Below are 12613 nucleotides of genomic sequence, written 5' to 3' on the forward strand. Positions count from 1 at the left end.
AAGGGTTGGTCAACTGGATTTAATCATGTCTTTTAAATTCAGCTACTTTTGTTTTGTATAAAAATGTTTGGGATGGATAACAGCTGCTTATGCAGACATATCAATTTTTATTTTGAAAGTGGAATTTGGTGGCCGAGTTTTCATGGTTAGTATTTTTACTTGTATTAAATGCAAACTCGTCTTTTCGAGTAATATTCAAATTATATCTTAGAAACATTTTTATGTGGCTTGCTATAGAGGTAGTTTTAAACACTATACATTTTTCATTCCACTTGACTTAGTTGACTCCGGAGGAGCAAACTTGCCCCGCCAAGCAGAAGTATTTCCTGATCGAGATCATTTTGGTCGCATCTTCTATAACCAAGCAGTTATGTCCTCACAAGGAATTCCACAGGTAACATGCTTAAAACTAAAAATTGCTAACTGGCCTCCATCCTTGCTGCTTCTGTCTGGGTTCAAGATTCATTTCAGCACTTTGAGCTTGTGACAGCTTAGAGTTTTGCTGACCTGACAGCTCAGTGTGGGGAATTGGAGACAGGGTAAACACCACAGCTGTCCACAGATTGACATTAGAGTTTTAAAAAAGCTTGCCTGCCTTCTCAGCCTCAGTGTCTGTAATCTCACCTAGTTGCTCCTGTCTTGGAGTGGGAGAAAGGAGAAATTGACAGTGTAGGATGAACAGGGGAGTGGGGAGCTTAGGGATATCACTTGCAAACAGTTGATTATTCTGATTCATTGCTATAGAGGTGATCACTCCTGTACCAAGGAGGTACACTTAGCTAACAGGTGTGTGTGTGTGTGTGTGTGTGTGTGTGTGTGTGTAAGTATATATGTTTATATGTTTTGTACAGTGATGTGTATGATAATACTGCTGTGACAAAGAGGTCATTCTTTTAATGTTAATGATGCATAGAAATACTGTTAGTCATGCTGTTTGCATGTAGACGTGTTTTTTCTTTCTGATGCTTAGATATGAATTCAACAGACTGATGTTTTAGATATGAGTGCTACCAGTAAAATGAACGCTTCATTCTTTGTGAACTGCTGATTCTAGGAGGGAAGGAGGGATTAATTGATTTATCAGACTATCCCACCTATTAAGAACACTCTAGACATAGAAATGGCTCCTAGAGTCCTGACCAGAGTAGAGAAATAACAGTCTACCTATTTTTTTGTTTTACTTCAGTACTGCTAGCTGGGTATTTTGTCTGGATGCTGTATTAGTTGTATTTTGATTTTGGATCTGGCTTGTTAGGACAGTTCTTATCGTAGAAATCACATGTGTAACACTCTCCATTCTTTGAATAAACCTATGTATTTGAATTCTCTGAGAAACTGTTTTTTGGTTGAGTGTTCTTACCCAGATGGAAAAGTTGGGAAAGAACATTTCGTTTTAGCCTCTAGCGAATAGTAGCTAAGAGGACTGTCTGGGTTTCACACTTCCCTTAATTACTAGGCATAGTCTCGGTCATAATTCTCCAAGTCAACTGCAGCTGATTTCCTTCTAGCATCCTTTAGGGCAGCCTATTTAGGTCTCCTCTAACCTGTCCTTCCTTGGGGCATAATCTTATGTTCTGCTCCCTCAAGAGTGAGGTCTCAGGCTTCAGGGACATTCAGTTTGCTGTGATCACCATACCAAGTTTGATTTTGGTTCAGCATCTGCACTTGTCTTCTCCAAGGCAGTGACAGGATTAATCAGTGGTAACTCCTCTTTTACCATTGGCAGGTGTGAAGCACTTCAGGTCTTCTCAGAGAACTATGCCTGTCAGTTCTTGGAGAGGGTATGAGTGACCCTTGAGCCTTTTGAACCTGGGCAGTTAAGTTTGTGTGTTTTCTTACTGCAGAACTGAAACTTCAAGAGACATTTTATCTTCATTGAACATTCACATTAGCAAAACCTTCCTTCTTCCTGCCGGAAGTATTTTTTATCTTACACCTTGACCCAGGAATATAATCACCAGCAAGATCCATAAAACATTAATACAGTAGTTCCTGAATATTCTATGATTCTTAGCTGTCATCATTTATTCTGCTTATATTTTAAAATATTGACTAGAGCAGGGGTGGGCAAAATATGGCCTGCGGGCCAGATCTGGCTCACAAGGCCATTCTCTCTGGCCTGCGGGGTCCCTAAAAAATGTAGAAAATTACTATTCCTGTGTCCTTGGTTCCTGTAAAAAATGACAGGAACCAAGGGCAGTAGGACCCAGGGGAAGCCCATTGGGCTCCAACAACAGTGGGGCCTGCCCAGTCCCGTCCCCCCAGCTGTAAGCCCCTGCCGGGGCTTCTGGCCTGGGATCAGGTGGCTGTTCCATGCCAGCACTGCAGGTAAGTGGGAAGGGAGGGGCACAGGGGGGGCCCCGGGCAGGAAAGGAGCGTGGGGTGGGGGGAAGCAGCCCCTTCCCTGCCCGGTGCTCCTCACTGCAGCTGCTCACAGCCCACATGGGGCTGCCGGTGCCTGCTCCCAACAGCCCTGTGCGGGCTGCAGCAGGGAGCGCTGGCCATGGGCTGGGGGAGGGGCCACTTTTCCCCCCCGCACTCAGCTTTTCCTTAGGCTATTTCCCTATACAGAGAAAAGCAGCCCCTTGCCCACCCCATGGCTGGTGCTCCCTGCTGCAGCTGCTTGCAGGCCACGCGGGGCTGTCCGGAACAGTCACAGGCAGCCCTAGGCTGGCTGTGAGTGGCTGCAGTGTGGGGCACTGGGCATAGGGTGGGTGAGGGGCTGCTTCCCCACCCCTGCGCTCAGCATCAGCTTGTAACCCAGCCCCACTGCCAGGCTGGCAGCAGGGCTGGGTTACAAGCTGGTGCTGAGCATAGGGAAGAGCGGCCCCTCACTCACTGTGTGGCCAGTGCCCGGTGCTGCGGCTGCTTGCAGTGCACGTGGGGCTACTTGTGCCTGCTCCAGACAGCCCCGCGTGGGCTGCAAGCGGCTGCAGCAGGGAGCACCAGCCATGGGGTGGGCAAGGGACTGCTTTTCCCTGCTGGTAAGCAGGGGTTTGGGGCTGTGCGCTGCCCCCTGCCTGTACCATGGGGCTGGGCACTGGGTGTGAGTGGGTGGGGAGCCAGTGGGAGTACGGGGCCCGCACCAGTGCCCCAGGGCCAACACCAGCAGGGCCCAGAGCAGGGCAGCAGAGGTATAGGGTCCCAGCAGGCAGGGGTTCTATGGAGCCGGGCCAGCTCCCCCCTCTACCTGCTGGTGCAGCCCAGCCCGGCTTCACAGACCCCTGCCAGCCTGTGCCCCACTTTGGGCCCCACTAGTGCTGACCCTGGGACATTGGTCCCAAGACATTGGAACATTGGTCCCAAGATGGTGACCAGGGGGCAGGGCACCTATCAAGGGGCAGGGCTACCCATGTGGCCTTCCACACCCTGCCAAAACTGGGTAAGCTGCGCTCCGCCCAAAATAATTGTCTGCCCGTGGACTAGAGTGACTTTATCCTAGTGTTACAAAGGGAAATAAAAGGATAAATTTCCTTGACAACAAAAGGCCATGGACATGTGTAACATTTGAAGCACTGCAGATGGCAAGCAGGGAGACATACCTTATTTACTTACATCTAAGATGAAGTTTTTTTCCCTCCGATCAGCATGGAGGGTGAAAGCTCCTTGTCTTAGCTCCGCATACAAAGTTGGGGGTGTGGGGGTAGGCAGCTGCTGCAGCTCTGGCCCAGAGCCAGAGTCAGATCCACAGCACCCTTCTACCCTCAACTCTGCTTGTCCTCTGCAGTTTCTGCCCCTGCCCCCTTCCCCCCACTTACTGTCAGGTGCAGCTTAGCTCTAGCTCAGACTGGATTCCCTCCTAGGCATAGAGTACAAGGAAACTCCATCCCCTGTCCAGGCAATCAGCAGCACTGGGGGTTGGAAAGAAGTGGGGGCAGAGAGGGCAATAGGACTTCCTAACCCCTCCTGCCTCCCCTCCTCCCCCTCTCCCCCCCCCCCAGCTGCTTTCCGTGCTATAGCAGTGGGGAGGGGGCATACATTTAAGATAGCCCTCCAATACCTGGAAAATTAAAACTAATTTCTAAATTTGTCATACATAGCATCTAATTATTGGTGGGTCATCTTAAATTCAGGGTTGGCTTAGATTCAGGTAAATATGGTATATGCCCTAAAAATGACCAGAGAGCTCCAAAAATGACCCTGGAAGAAACAACAACTTTTTTGGAGTGTTTAATTTTAAGTACTTACGGTTATGTTTGCATGATCAGACCACAACAGGGGATTGCTTTTTCTACTGAGAGGTCTAATTCTCCTGCAGTGCTCTACTCCCACCCTCTCCCCATGGTGAGTGGTAAAGGAGAGCAGGTCAGAAACCAGTGAGCACTCTTCTGTGTGTCTGACCATCTTTGGCAATCTCCAAATCCCAAGAAACATGCAAAGAATATTTCCTTCCAGCTCTAGGGCTGGAGAGCAGGAATCTCTGAATGCTTCTTTGCCCATTCCAGTGCAGGGACATAGGGTTTCCCACTTCTGGTAGGGAGCATAGGGCCTTTGGTTCTGGGGAAGGGACTAGTGAGAATGTGTCCTTGCATGACTCTTGGCTCTGGTTCCAGAGGCTGGATTGGAGGCTGAGCACACAGGAGAGCAGTCATTGGATATCTGCCCCACTCTTTCCTTAACAGAACTAAGCAACCCCATGGAAAGCATGCTGCTGCATGCCATTGCAGGGATTTTGAAGTGCTCCAGAAGCGGGTTATGGCAAAGCACTACACATCTGCCCCTCACCAGAGTTCTTTGGTTGTATTGGAGATGAAGTCTAATACTGCTTCCAGTTCTTGCACATATGTGCAAGTAGAACACAACTGAGGAATCAGAATCTTGCCTTAGAATTCAGTATGGAGCTGGACCACCAGAAAACTTGGATGCATTCAAACGCAGTCCTTCTTGACTTTAGGGTCTGAAAACCATGCGAACCAATTCTTACATACTTTAGGTAGAAAAAGAATGAATTGTACAATTCTCGTTTCATATTGATTGTACAATTTTCTTGTTTCATATTGAACAATTCTCTGTTTCATATTGAATTCAGGAGAATTTACTTGGCTTGACCCCAGTGTATCAAGGAAGGCATCCATTGTTAACACTGAGTTAGAAAAAACAATTTACTGTCTTGTGGATTACAAATCTAGCTTTATTCTCTCCTTGCGATCTTTTTGCTAGGACTGTTATTTAATGCCCACTGTATATGCAAAACAGAGAAGAAGTCGAAGGAAACCTCCTGTGCCCATTTTTGGGTGAATAAAACTAATTTCCTAGCAGGAATAAAAAAAATAAGTATTTAGGCACAGATGGTGACAGGGCTGTTGTGCCAAATGATTAGTTTGGAAGGAATTCAAAATAATTTTATTCTCACCAATGGGTTTTCTTGTAGTTCATGCAAGAGACCAGAAAAAATCAGCCAAGCAGGAGTTACCTATCCCTTTTATTGTCTTTTCCCCCACACTGGAGGATCTGAGTATGAAGTGGTTGTAGCATGCAATTCCAGTCATCATTTTGTAGGTGGTGCCTTAAAGATAGAAATACTAAAAGCAAGTAAAAATAAGAAAGGCTGGAGGAATTGTGAATGTCTGGCAAGGTCCCTTGGCTGCTTTCCTTTAAAGCCAGGGTGGGCTATTATTTGGGCTGGAGGGCCACTTAACATGTTTTGGTGTGCTGTTGAGGGTTACACACACCATGTGCACACACATGCACATGCTTATGTGCACACACACATACATGCTCCCTGGCCCCAGACCCCCTGCCCAGAGCCGGCACTTGCTGCCACATCTCAAGCTGAGGGGGTAGGGGATGGAGTCTGGCTATGGACCTCCACACTGTTCTGCCCTGCTATCAGGGCTCCTGGTGCATGTACCTCCCCCCCAGCCCTGTGGCTTCCAGGAGCCTTGATGCCAGGGTAGAACAGGACAGTGTGGAGGCCTGTGGGCAGGGGCTGGATGAGTTGTATTCAAGCCCCAGTGGCTGCTGGGCAGAAGCAGCCCTGCCTGCTCACTTAGCACTGTATGACAGCCAGTGCTAGAGCCTCCAGGGCCCAAGTGCAGCTTGCCTAGGGCCTACTGTGTAATACCAGGCAGGTGGGCAGGGCTGCTTCTTCCTAGCATCCCCCATAGTGCCTGGGAGATGCAGTCTGGCCCTGTGCTCTGGCCCCCACCTCTGCTGGTGGGCGGTGCGGGCAGCAGCTCTGCCTCTGGCTTCTGCTGGCACCACGCAGTGCTGGGTGGGCAGGGCTGCTTCTGTTCAGCATCCCCTGCAGTGCCTGGGAGATGGAGTCCGACCCCACAGGCCCTGGGCAGCCCATACTCCATCTCCCAGGCCATAGCACAGTGCGGGGTGGGTGGGTAGGGCTGCTTATGCTCAGCATCCCCTGTGTTGCCACCAGAGGCCAGAGCTGAAGCTGCTGCCCACCAGCAGAACCAGGACCCCAAGTGTAACTGCCTGCTAGATTTTTCCCATCCGTGCTTTAAAGACATGCTCAGTATTTTGAAGCCTATATCCATTTATCTGCTAACACTGTGTGATTACTACCTCATTTCTCACTTGTGCTTTTTCTGGATCCAGTTGATAATTGTAGTCTTTGTTCTAATATGTTCCATAGACTTATAACAACCTACTTTGGTCATTCTTTCTCTGGGAAGAAAAGATCCTATTATCTTTATTCAGTTTATTGCTTTCTCTGTGACTTTACTGTATGGTCAGGCTTATGAAGCAGGAAGATCCCCTGTTAGTTCCTCCTCTTTCCTGTCCCTAAACTCTGAATGGATGCAGCAGAGAGGCAAGTCACATATGTTAAGCATGTGATTCTGTGCATTTCCAGAGCATGGATTTTATTACCTTGGTGGGTCTTTGCCTATCTATCTTTGCCTAGTCTAATCAAAGGAAGCACTGGAGAAGCAGTTCTTTGGGGTAGAGATTTGTGGTCCTATTTTTTACTTTTGACACCAAGATTTTGAAAACCCTCTTTTATACTGAAAAAATTAAAACAGTTGTTTTTAAACGCATCTGTGTTTTACAAAATAAGATCTGCCAAATTAAAAAAAGAAGCCAGAAAAGGTACAAGTAATTTGTTTTAAGTATTTGTTGCTTTCCAAGCACATTCTATTCTGCTTGTGGATATCTGATGTCTAATTTAATGTGCAAAAAAAGTCTATTGATTAATTACTCTGCCCTCATTGCGATGTGGGGCACAAGATACTAGTTGCCAAGAAAGCTCCTTTTGATTCCAAGTTGGTAGGCAAAATGAATATCATTTGCTCCTTTTCCAGATGCAAGAGAAGCCTGCTTGATCCTCTCTTTTTGCATAGTGAGTTTGCTTTAGAATAGCAGCTGTTTAGTTCTTGCCAATACGTGAAGTAGATAGGTTGTTTGTTTGTACTTTATTGCTATCTCAGTCTTTCGTTGTTTTTTAAATTGTATTTTCAGAGATTCTGAAAGCAAATAATACATTTGGCAATGATTTGTTTCACGTTTCTCTCAGCATTAATGTCACTGCTTTTCTTGTTTTTTGTATTGTGTTACTTTGTTTCAAGCTGCCTTGAAACAATTTTGACTTTCCTTGTGCAGCACTTGTGACACTGGTGCTATGAAAAGAGCTGAATTTTTGTATCAAGTATTTTTTTTTAATTGAATTTTTCTTGATTTATAACAAAACATATTGTAATGGTCTTTTTAATTGCCATTAGATTATATATCAAATTAACCAGTAAAAAATAGATTTCACTTTGTAATTCAAACTCACGTGACACCAGTTCCATCATATTGTTCCAGTTATAAGATGACCCCGTATTTTCTGGTTCAGTTCTAAGAATATAAGTCAATTATTACTGATAAAAACCTTGAACTGTTAGTGTCCTTACAATATCTCCCAAGGGAACCTGGGAGAAAGCTGAAATGGTTAAATGCAGTAAAAATACTGAAATAAAAACCGCACTGAAAAAAATTCTGAGTTAGTATTTTTCTTCCATGCACAGAATTACAGATACCAAAGTCCAGACTATTGAGCATCTGATGGCAAACAGGATGTTACATTATGCTTCTTTCTTGTTATGATGTTGCATATTTCACAGGAGGGTGGGTGATAGAAGGCTCTCCTGGGCAAGGAATTTCTCTTGTGCTGAGACGGCTCTGCAAGGATGCAAATTAGGCTTGAAACAAAAGGCAGGAGCAAGCGTATCAGCTTTCAGGTCTCAAGGTGGTGATGCATTTTGCTTCTTTCTTGTAAAATTATAAAGTTAGGAAGGGCATGTGCCCAAAAGCTTGCAAATAAAGATTTTTTTTTCTAGGTTAACCTCATGTATAAGTCAAGTTTTATGGTTCTTTTTGAGGATGAGATGGTAAACATAATCATAACAGTGGATCCAGTAAAAGCCAGAGTAAAGAGGTGTGTTTTATAATACATCCTGAAGGTCAACAAATGGAGGCTTTGTGAGTTGGCCAATAAAAGAAGTAAATTAATTCCCACTGGAACTGAAGAACCTCTTCTTGCTTTAAACTCATCCTTTTTTTTTTTCTTACCTGTGCCTCTAGATTTCTTTGTCTGCTTTTGGTCCTGTGGTTAATTTATTCAGATTACTAATTTATTACTTTCTCTCTGCAATATTAAATCTATGTTGTGTCTAAGTAGCTATGAAACAAGAAGTCATGTTTGGCTTCCTGTTAGCCCCCACTCATCAGGTCCTCAAGCTGTGGCAGTACAGTGGATTATCAAGAACTATATGTTAAATATTTGATTTTGTATATTGCAGACAGAGGATTTTGTCTTGCCATCACTCCTGAGATCTATAAATGTAGAACATTTTACTTGAGTATATCATCTAGAAACATCAGCTGTTGACTTCCATGCAGCTATATTTGTTTTTATTTAAATGAACCAGGAAGTCCTCAGATACTGCTGTGGGTCATTCAAGTACTTAGAGAGATTCTCTGCAGTTTCTGAGGAAATGCTTACAGAACGGGGTAAAAAAACATCCTGCATACTCTGCATGAACACATATCATCCCACAGCACTTCTTGTGAACCTCTGCTAAAATCAATACAGTGAAGATTAATGAACATGTGACTTAAGGAGTCTGGACTAACTGGAGTGTTTCTTCCTCAGATAGCAGTAGTGATGGGATCCTGTACAGCAGGAGGAGCATATGTACCTGCAATGGCTGATGAAAGTATAATAGTTGGCAAACAAGGAACAATATTCTTGGGAGGGCCTCCGTTGGTAAGTGGCGAAAACTTGTATTATGTATAATACATATATAATACTGTATATAATATCTGTAAGTGCAATTGTACAAACTTCTTGGGTTTTCTCTGACTTGTCTTGCAAATTGAAAAAGAAAATCAAAACTCAGGTTAATCACTTTCTTGTATTTGTAGATATATCGTGATGCAAGTCTATAATTAGATCATGTTAAGGTTTTTTGTAGAGGTGCACCAATACATCGGTCCTGTATCGGATTGGCACCAATATAAGGAAAATTAACAGTATCGGCAATTGGCTATGATGTAGCCGATAAATGCCCTGTCCATCCAGGCAGCCGCAGCATAACACTCAGGTAGCCAGGAGCACAGCTGGGTCTTGCTGGTAAGTCTGTTGTGAGGGAAGGGGCATGGGGTGGGGGCAGATCAAGGCCTGCACAGTGAGGGAAGGAGTGAGGCTGGGGCAGGGGCAAGTGCTGCACAGCCGGGGCAGAGGAGGGGACAGAGCCACAAATGGCTCATCCTGGGAGGGGTTGGGGGAAGGCAGCAGTTCCTGCTGCTGCATGCACCCTGAGAGGGCATGGGGGAGTGTGTGCCTCTGGATCTGTGTGGGGTGAGGGTGGGCTGCTTCTGCTACAGGCTGGGGCCGGGGGCAGCACTGGGCTCTTTCTGGTAGTGGGGGTTGGGCTGGGCTGCACTTGGGGCAGGTGGCAGCAGGTTTGGGAGGGCGGTTATGGTGGGGGCTTCAGCCACCATGAAATGAGTCATGGTTGTACTGGGAAGGGGGGTTGGGGGGCTACGGCAAATTTTTTTTGGGGGGTGGGGGAGCTGCAGCCCCCCTCCCAGGCCACTGCTGCCTGCCCTGAGTGCAGCCCAGCCCAGCCCCCTCACCAGGAAGAGCCCAGTGCTGCCCCAAACCCAGCCTGTAGCCCAGCCCAACCCAACACCACAGGGGGGTGGCGAGCGGCCGTAGAGCAGAGCTGGCAGTGTGTGGCAGCCGGCAGGGCCTGTACAGCACTGTCTGTGGGGCCTGGGGCTGTTGCCCCAATTTGCTCCCCAACAAGGGACAGATTTTAGTATAGCGTCTTGGTATGACTCAAACTTATAAAACCAGGAAGGTCAGAGGTAAGGCTGAAATTGCATCCATATCTTATCTCATTGGTATGTTGGATAGGTGATAGAACTTTAGAACACCAAATGATCTACTGTATTTTTAAAAGTTGTCTTGCAGACAAAAGGAAGTATTAAGGTTTCGAATTTTAGTCATAATTTCCTTACTTTCTTGGGGCATGTCTCTAAGAGAAATCAACCAGATATCTGTGTCATTTCACACTAGTAATTGTGAAATATTTTTTCTGCAAAAATTAGCACATTTTGTTAGTGCACAAGTTAATTTGGGATAAAGAAACTTATTTTAAAGATCTGGCTCTATACATTTGATGAAATCCTTGTCACTAAAAACCAATGGCAAAATTCCTACTGGTTTTGATAGGGACAGGTTATGTCTTGTTTGTAGTGTACTATCTGCTTTGAATTCCTCTTGTGATTTGATGAATCTGCCTAATACCCAGTTTATTTAATTGTAATCTACTGATTCTGGTTTTTTTAACCAGGTAGCCCTCTTCAAATGCAGTTTTTAACTTCTTTTGTAAATTGCATCCTGTAGTCTGTTAAAGTAGAATTGATTCTTTTGCCTGGCCTGTGTTTCAAACTTACCCTGCCATAGTCCTGTTAGTTAGGCGCGTGATTTATTTCCCCCCCTAAATAGAGCTTTGCCACTATATGCCCTAATGTAGGTGCAACTATACCATCAAGAAAGTTCTTTTGTCTGGAATAGCTTGTTTTACTCAGGAACCTGGTGCAAGCTAAACTTGCAAAAACACATTTTTACTGGTAAAAGGTGGGTCTAAACAGGAAATGTTAGCATACCTACTTTGGCAAACCCATTCTAGCATAGACAAGGTCTTATTGGGTAAAATTTTGCTTCCCACTTGAAACAGTGTAAAGTACTGTGTTGTCAAACCAATAAATGGTCTAGTGTTTTGAGAACAAGCTAGGAAACTACAAATATCTAAGTTAAAGCCAATCAGACCTCTTGGGAAGGTGTTATCTTTTAGTAGACCAATGAGATAGTCGCAAAAGTTTCTTTATTTGTAAGCTTTCAGGCACCCATGCCCTTCCTCAGGCATAGGAGAGTGCAAAGATTGTAACATTTCTCCCAGATGGAAATGAAAATTCTTATTTCACAGGAGAGCTGAAAGGTAGTGTAAGATCTTTTGGTTGGAAAAGATCATTTTATGCAAAATAGGCTCACATAAAAGTTGGAGAAGTCTTTTTACCTCAGAGTTGTCTGATGGCAAACAGGAAGTTGAATTATGCTTCTTTCTTGTTATGATGTTGCATATTTCACAGGAGGGTGGGTGATAGAAGGCTCTCCTGGGCAAGGAATTTCTCTTGTGTTGAGACTGCTTTGCGAGCATGCAAATTTGGCTTGAAACAAAAGGCGGGAGCAATCGTATCAGCTTTCAGGTCTCAAGGTGGTGATGCATTTTGCTTCTTTCTTGTAAAATTAAGAAGTTAGGAAGGGCATGTGTGCCTGAAAGCTTGCAAATAAAGAATTTTTTTTGCAACTATCTAGTTGATCTAATGAAAGATATCACCTCTCCAAGAGTTCTGATTACTTTTGCCGGCAGAACAACATGGCTACAACCTGTATCCCTGAAACATGTAAGTTCAAACCAGATACCTCACCAAAAGGCTTGCATTTGAATGTGTATAAATGTGGAAACCAGCTGGTAATCCTATTTTGTACTACTTGTACTACAAAATTCCTCATTTTGTACTACAAAATGACAGAGATGGAGTCAAAATCATAGCAAGTAGGGATGGAGAGGACTTGAGAGATCTTCTGATCCATTCATTCACCTCAAGGTGGGGATTATCTATACCTGAAACATTCCTGACACATTTATCCAACCTGCTCTTAAAACCTTGAATGTACCTTAGTAATCTGTTCCCTAGGTATTTCCTAATTCAGGGGTGTAAAACATGACCTGCAGGCTGGATCCAGCCCATAGAGATGTATGATCCAGCCCATACATCACTGACCAACCATATGTGCTGACTACAGCCCTGTGTGCCCTTCATGTATTGCATGTGGTGCTCTGTCAGGCCAGCCCGGTCTGGATTGGTGCCCCAGACCCCTGTATTGTCTGCAGCATGTGTCCATATGTGGCATGTGCTGGCCTCAGAGCTTGCTGTATACATGGGACACTGTGCTGTCCAGTGTTCATTCTGGATCTAGCACTGCATGTGGTGCAGGGAGTCTGGGGCTTGGGCTTCATGCGGTGGTCCAGGACCAACCCCCTCTGCTGTCTGCAGCTCTGCGTTCATCCTACATTGTGGACAGTGCGTGTCCTGTTTGGGA

General features: G+C 45.1%; 1 protein-coding gene across 1 annotated transcript in view; it reads left to right on the forward strand.

Moving 5' to 3' along the window:
- The window catches only part of MCCC2 (methylcrotonoyl-CoA carboxylase 2), a 47461-nt gene that overhangs the window by 15999 nt on the left and 18849 nt on the right, over nt 1-12613 (forward strand). Inside the window, exons 6-7 of the mRNA XM_019516976.1 lie at nt 282-394; nt 9092-9205. Coding sequence (XP_019372521.1) covers nt 282-394; nt 9092-9205 — 227 coding nt within the window. The remainder of the gene's footprint in view (nt 1-281; nt 395-9091; nt 9206-12613) is intronic.

This window comes from Gavialis gangeticus, unplaced genomic scaffold, assembly GCF_001723915.1.
Source record: "Gavialis gangeticus isolate Ggan-Ray unplaced genomic scaffold, GavGan_comp1, whole genome shotgun sequence".
NCBI lineage: Eukaryota > Metazoa > Chordata > Crocodylia > Gavialidae > Gavialis > Gavialis gangeticus.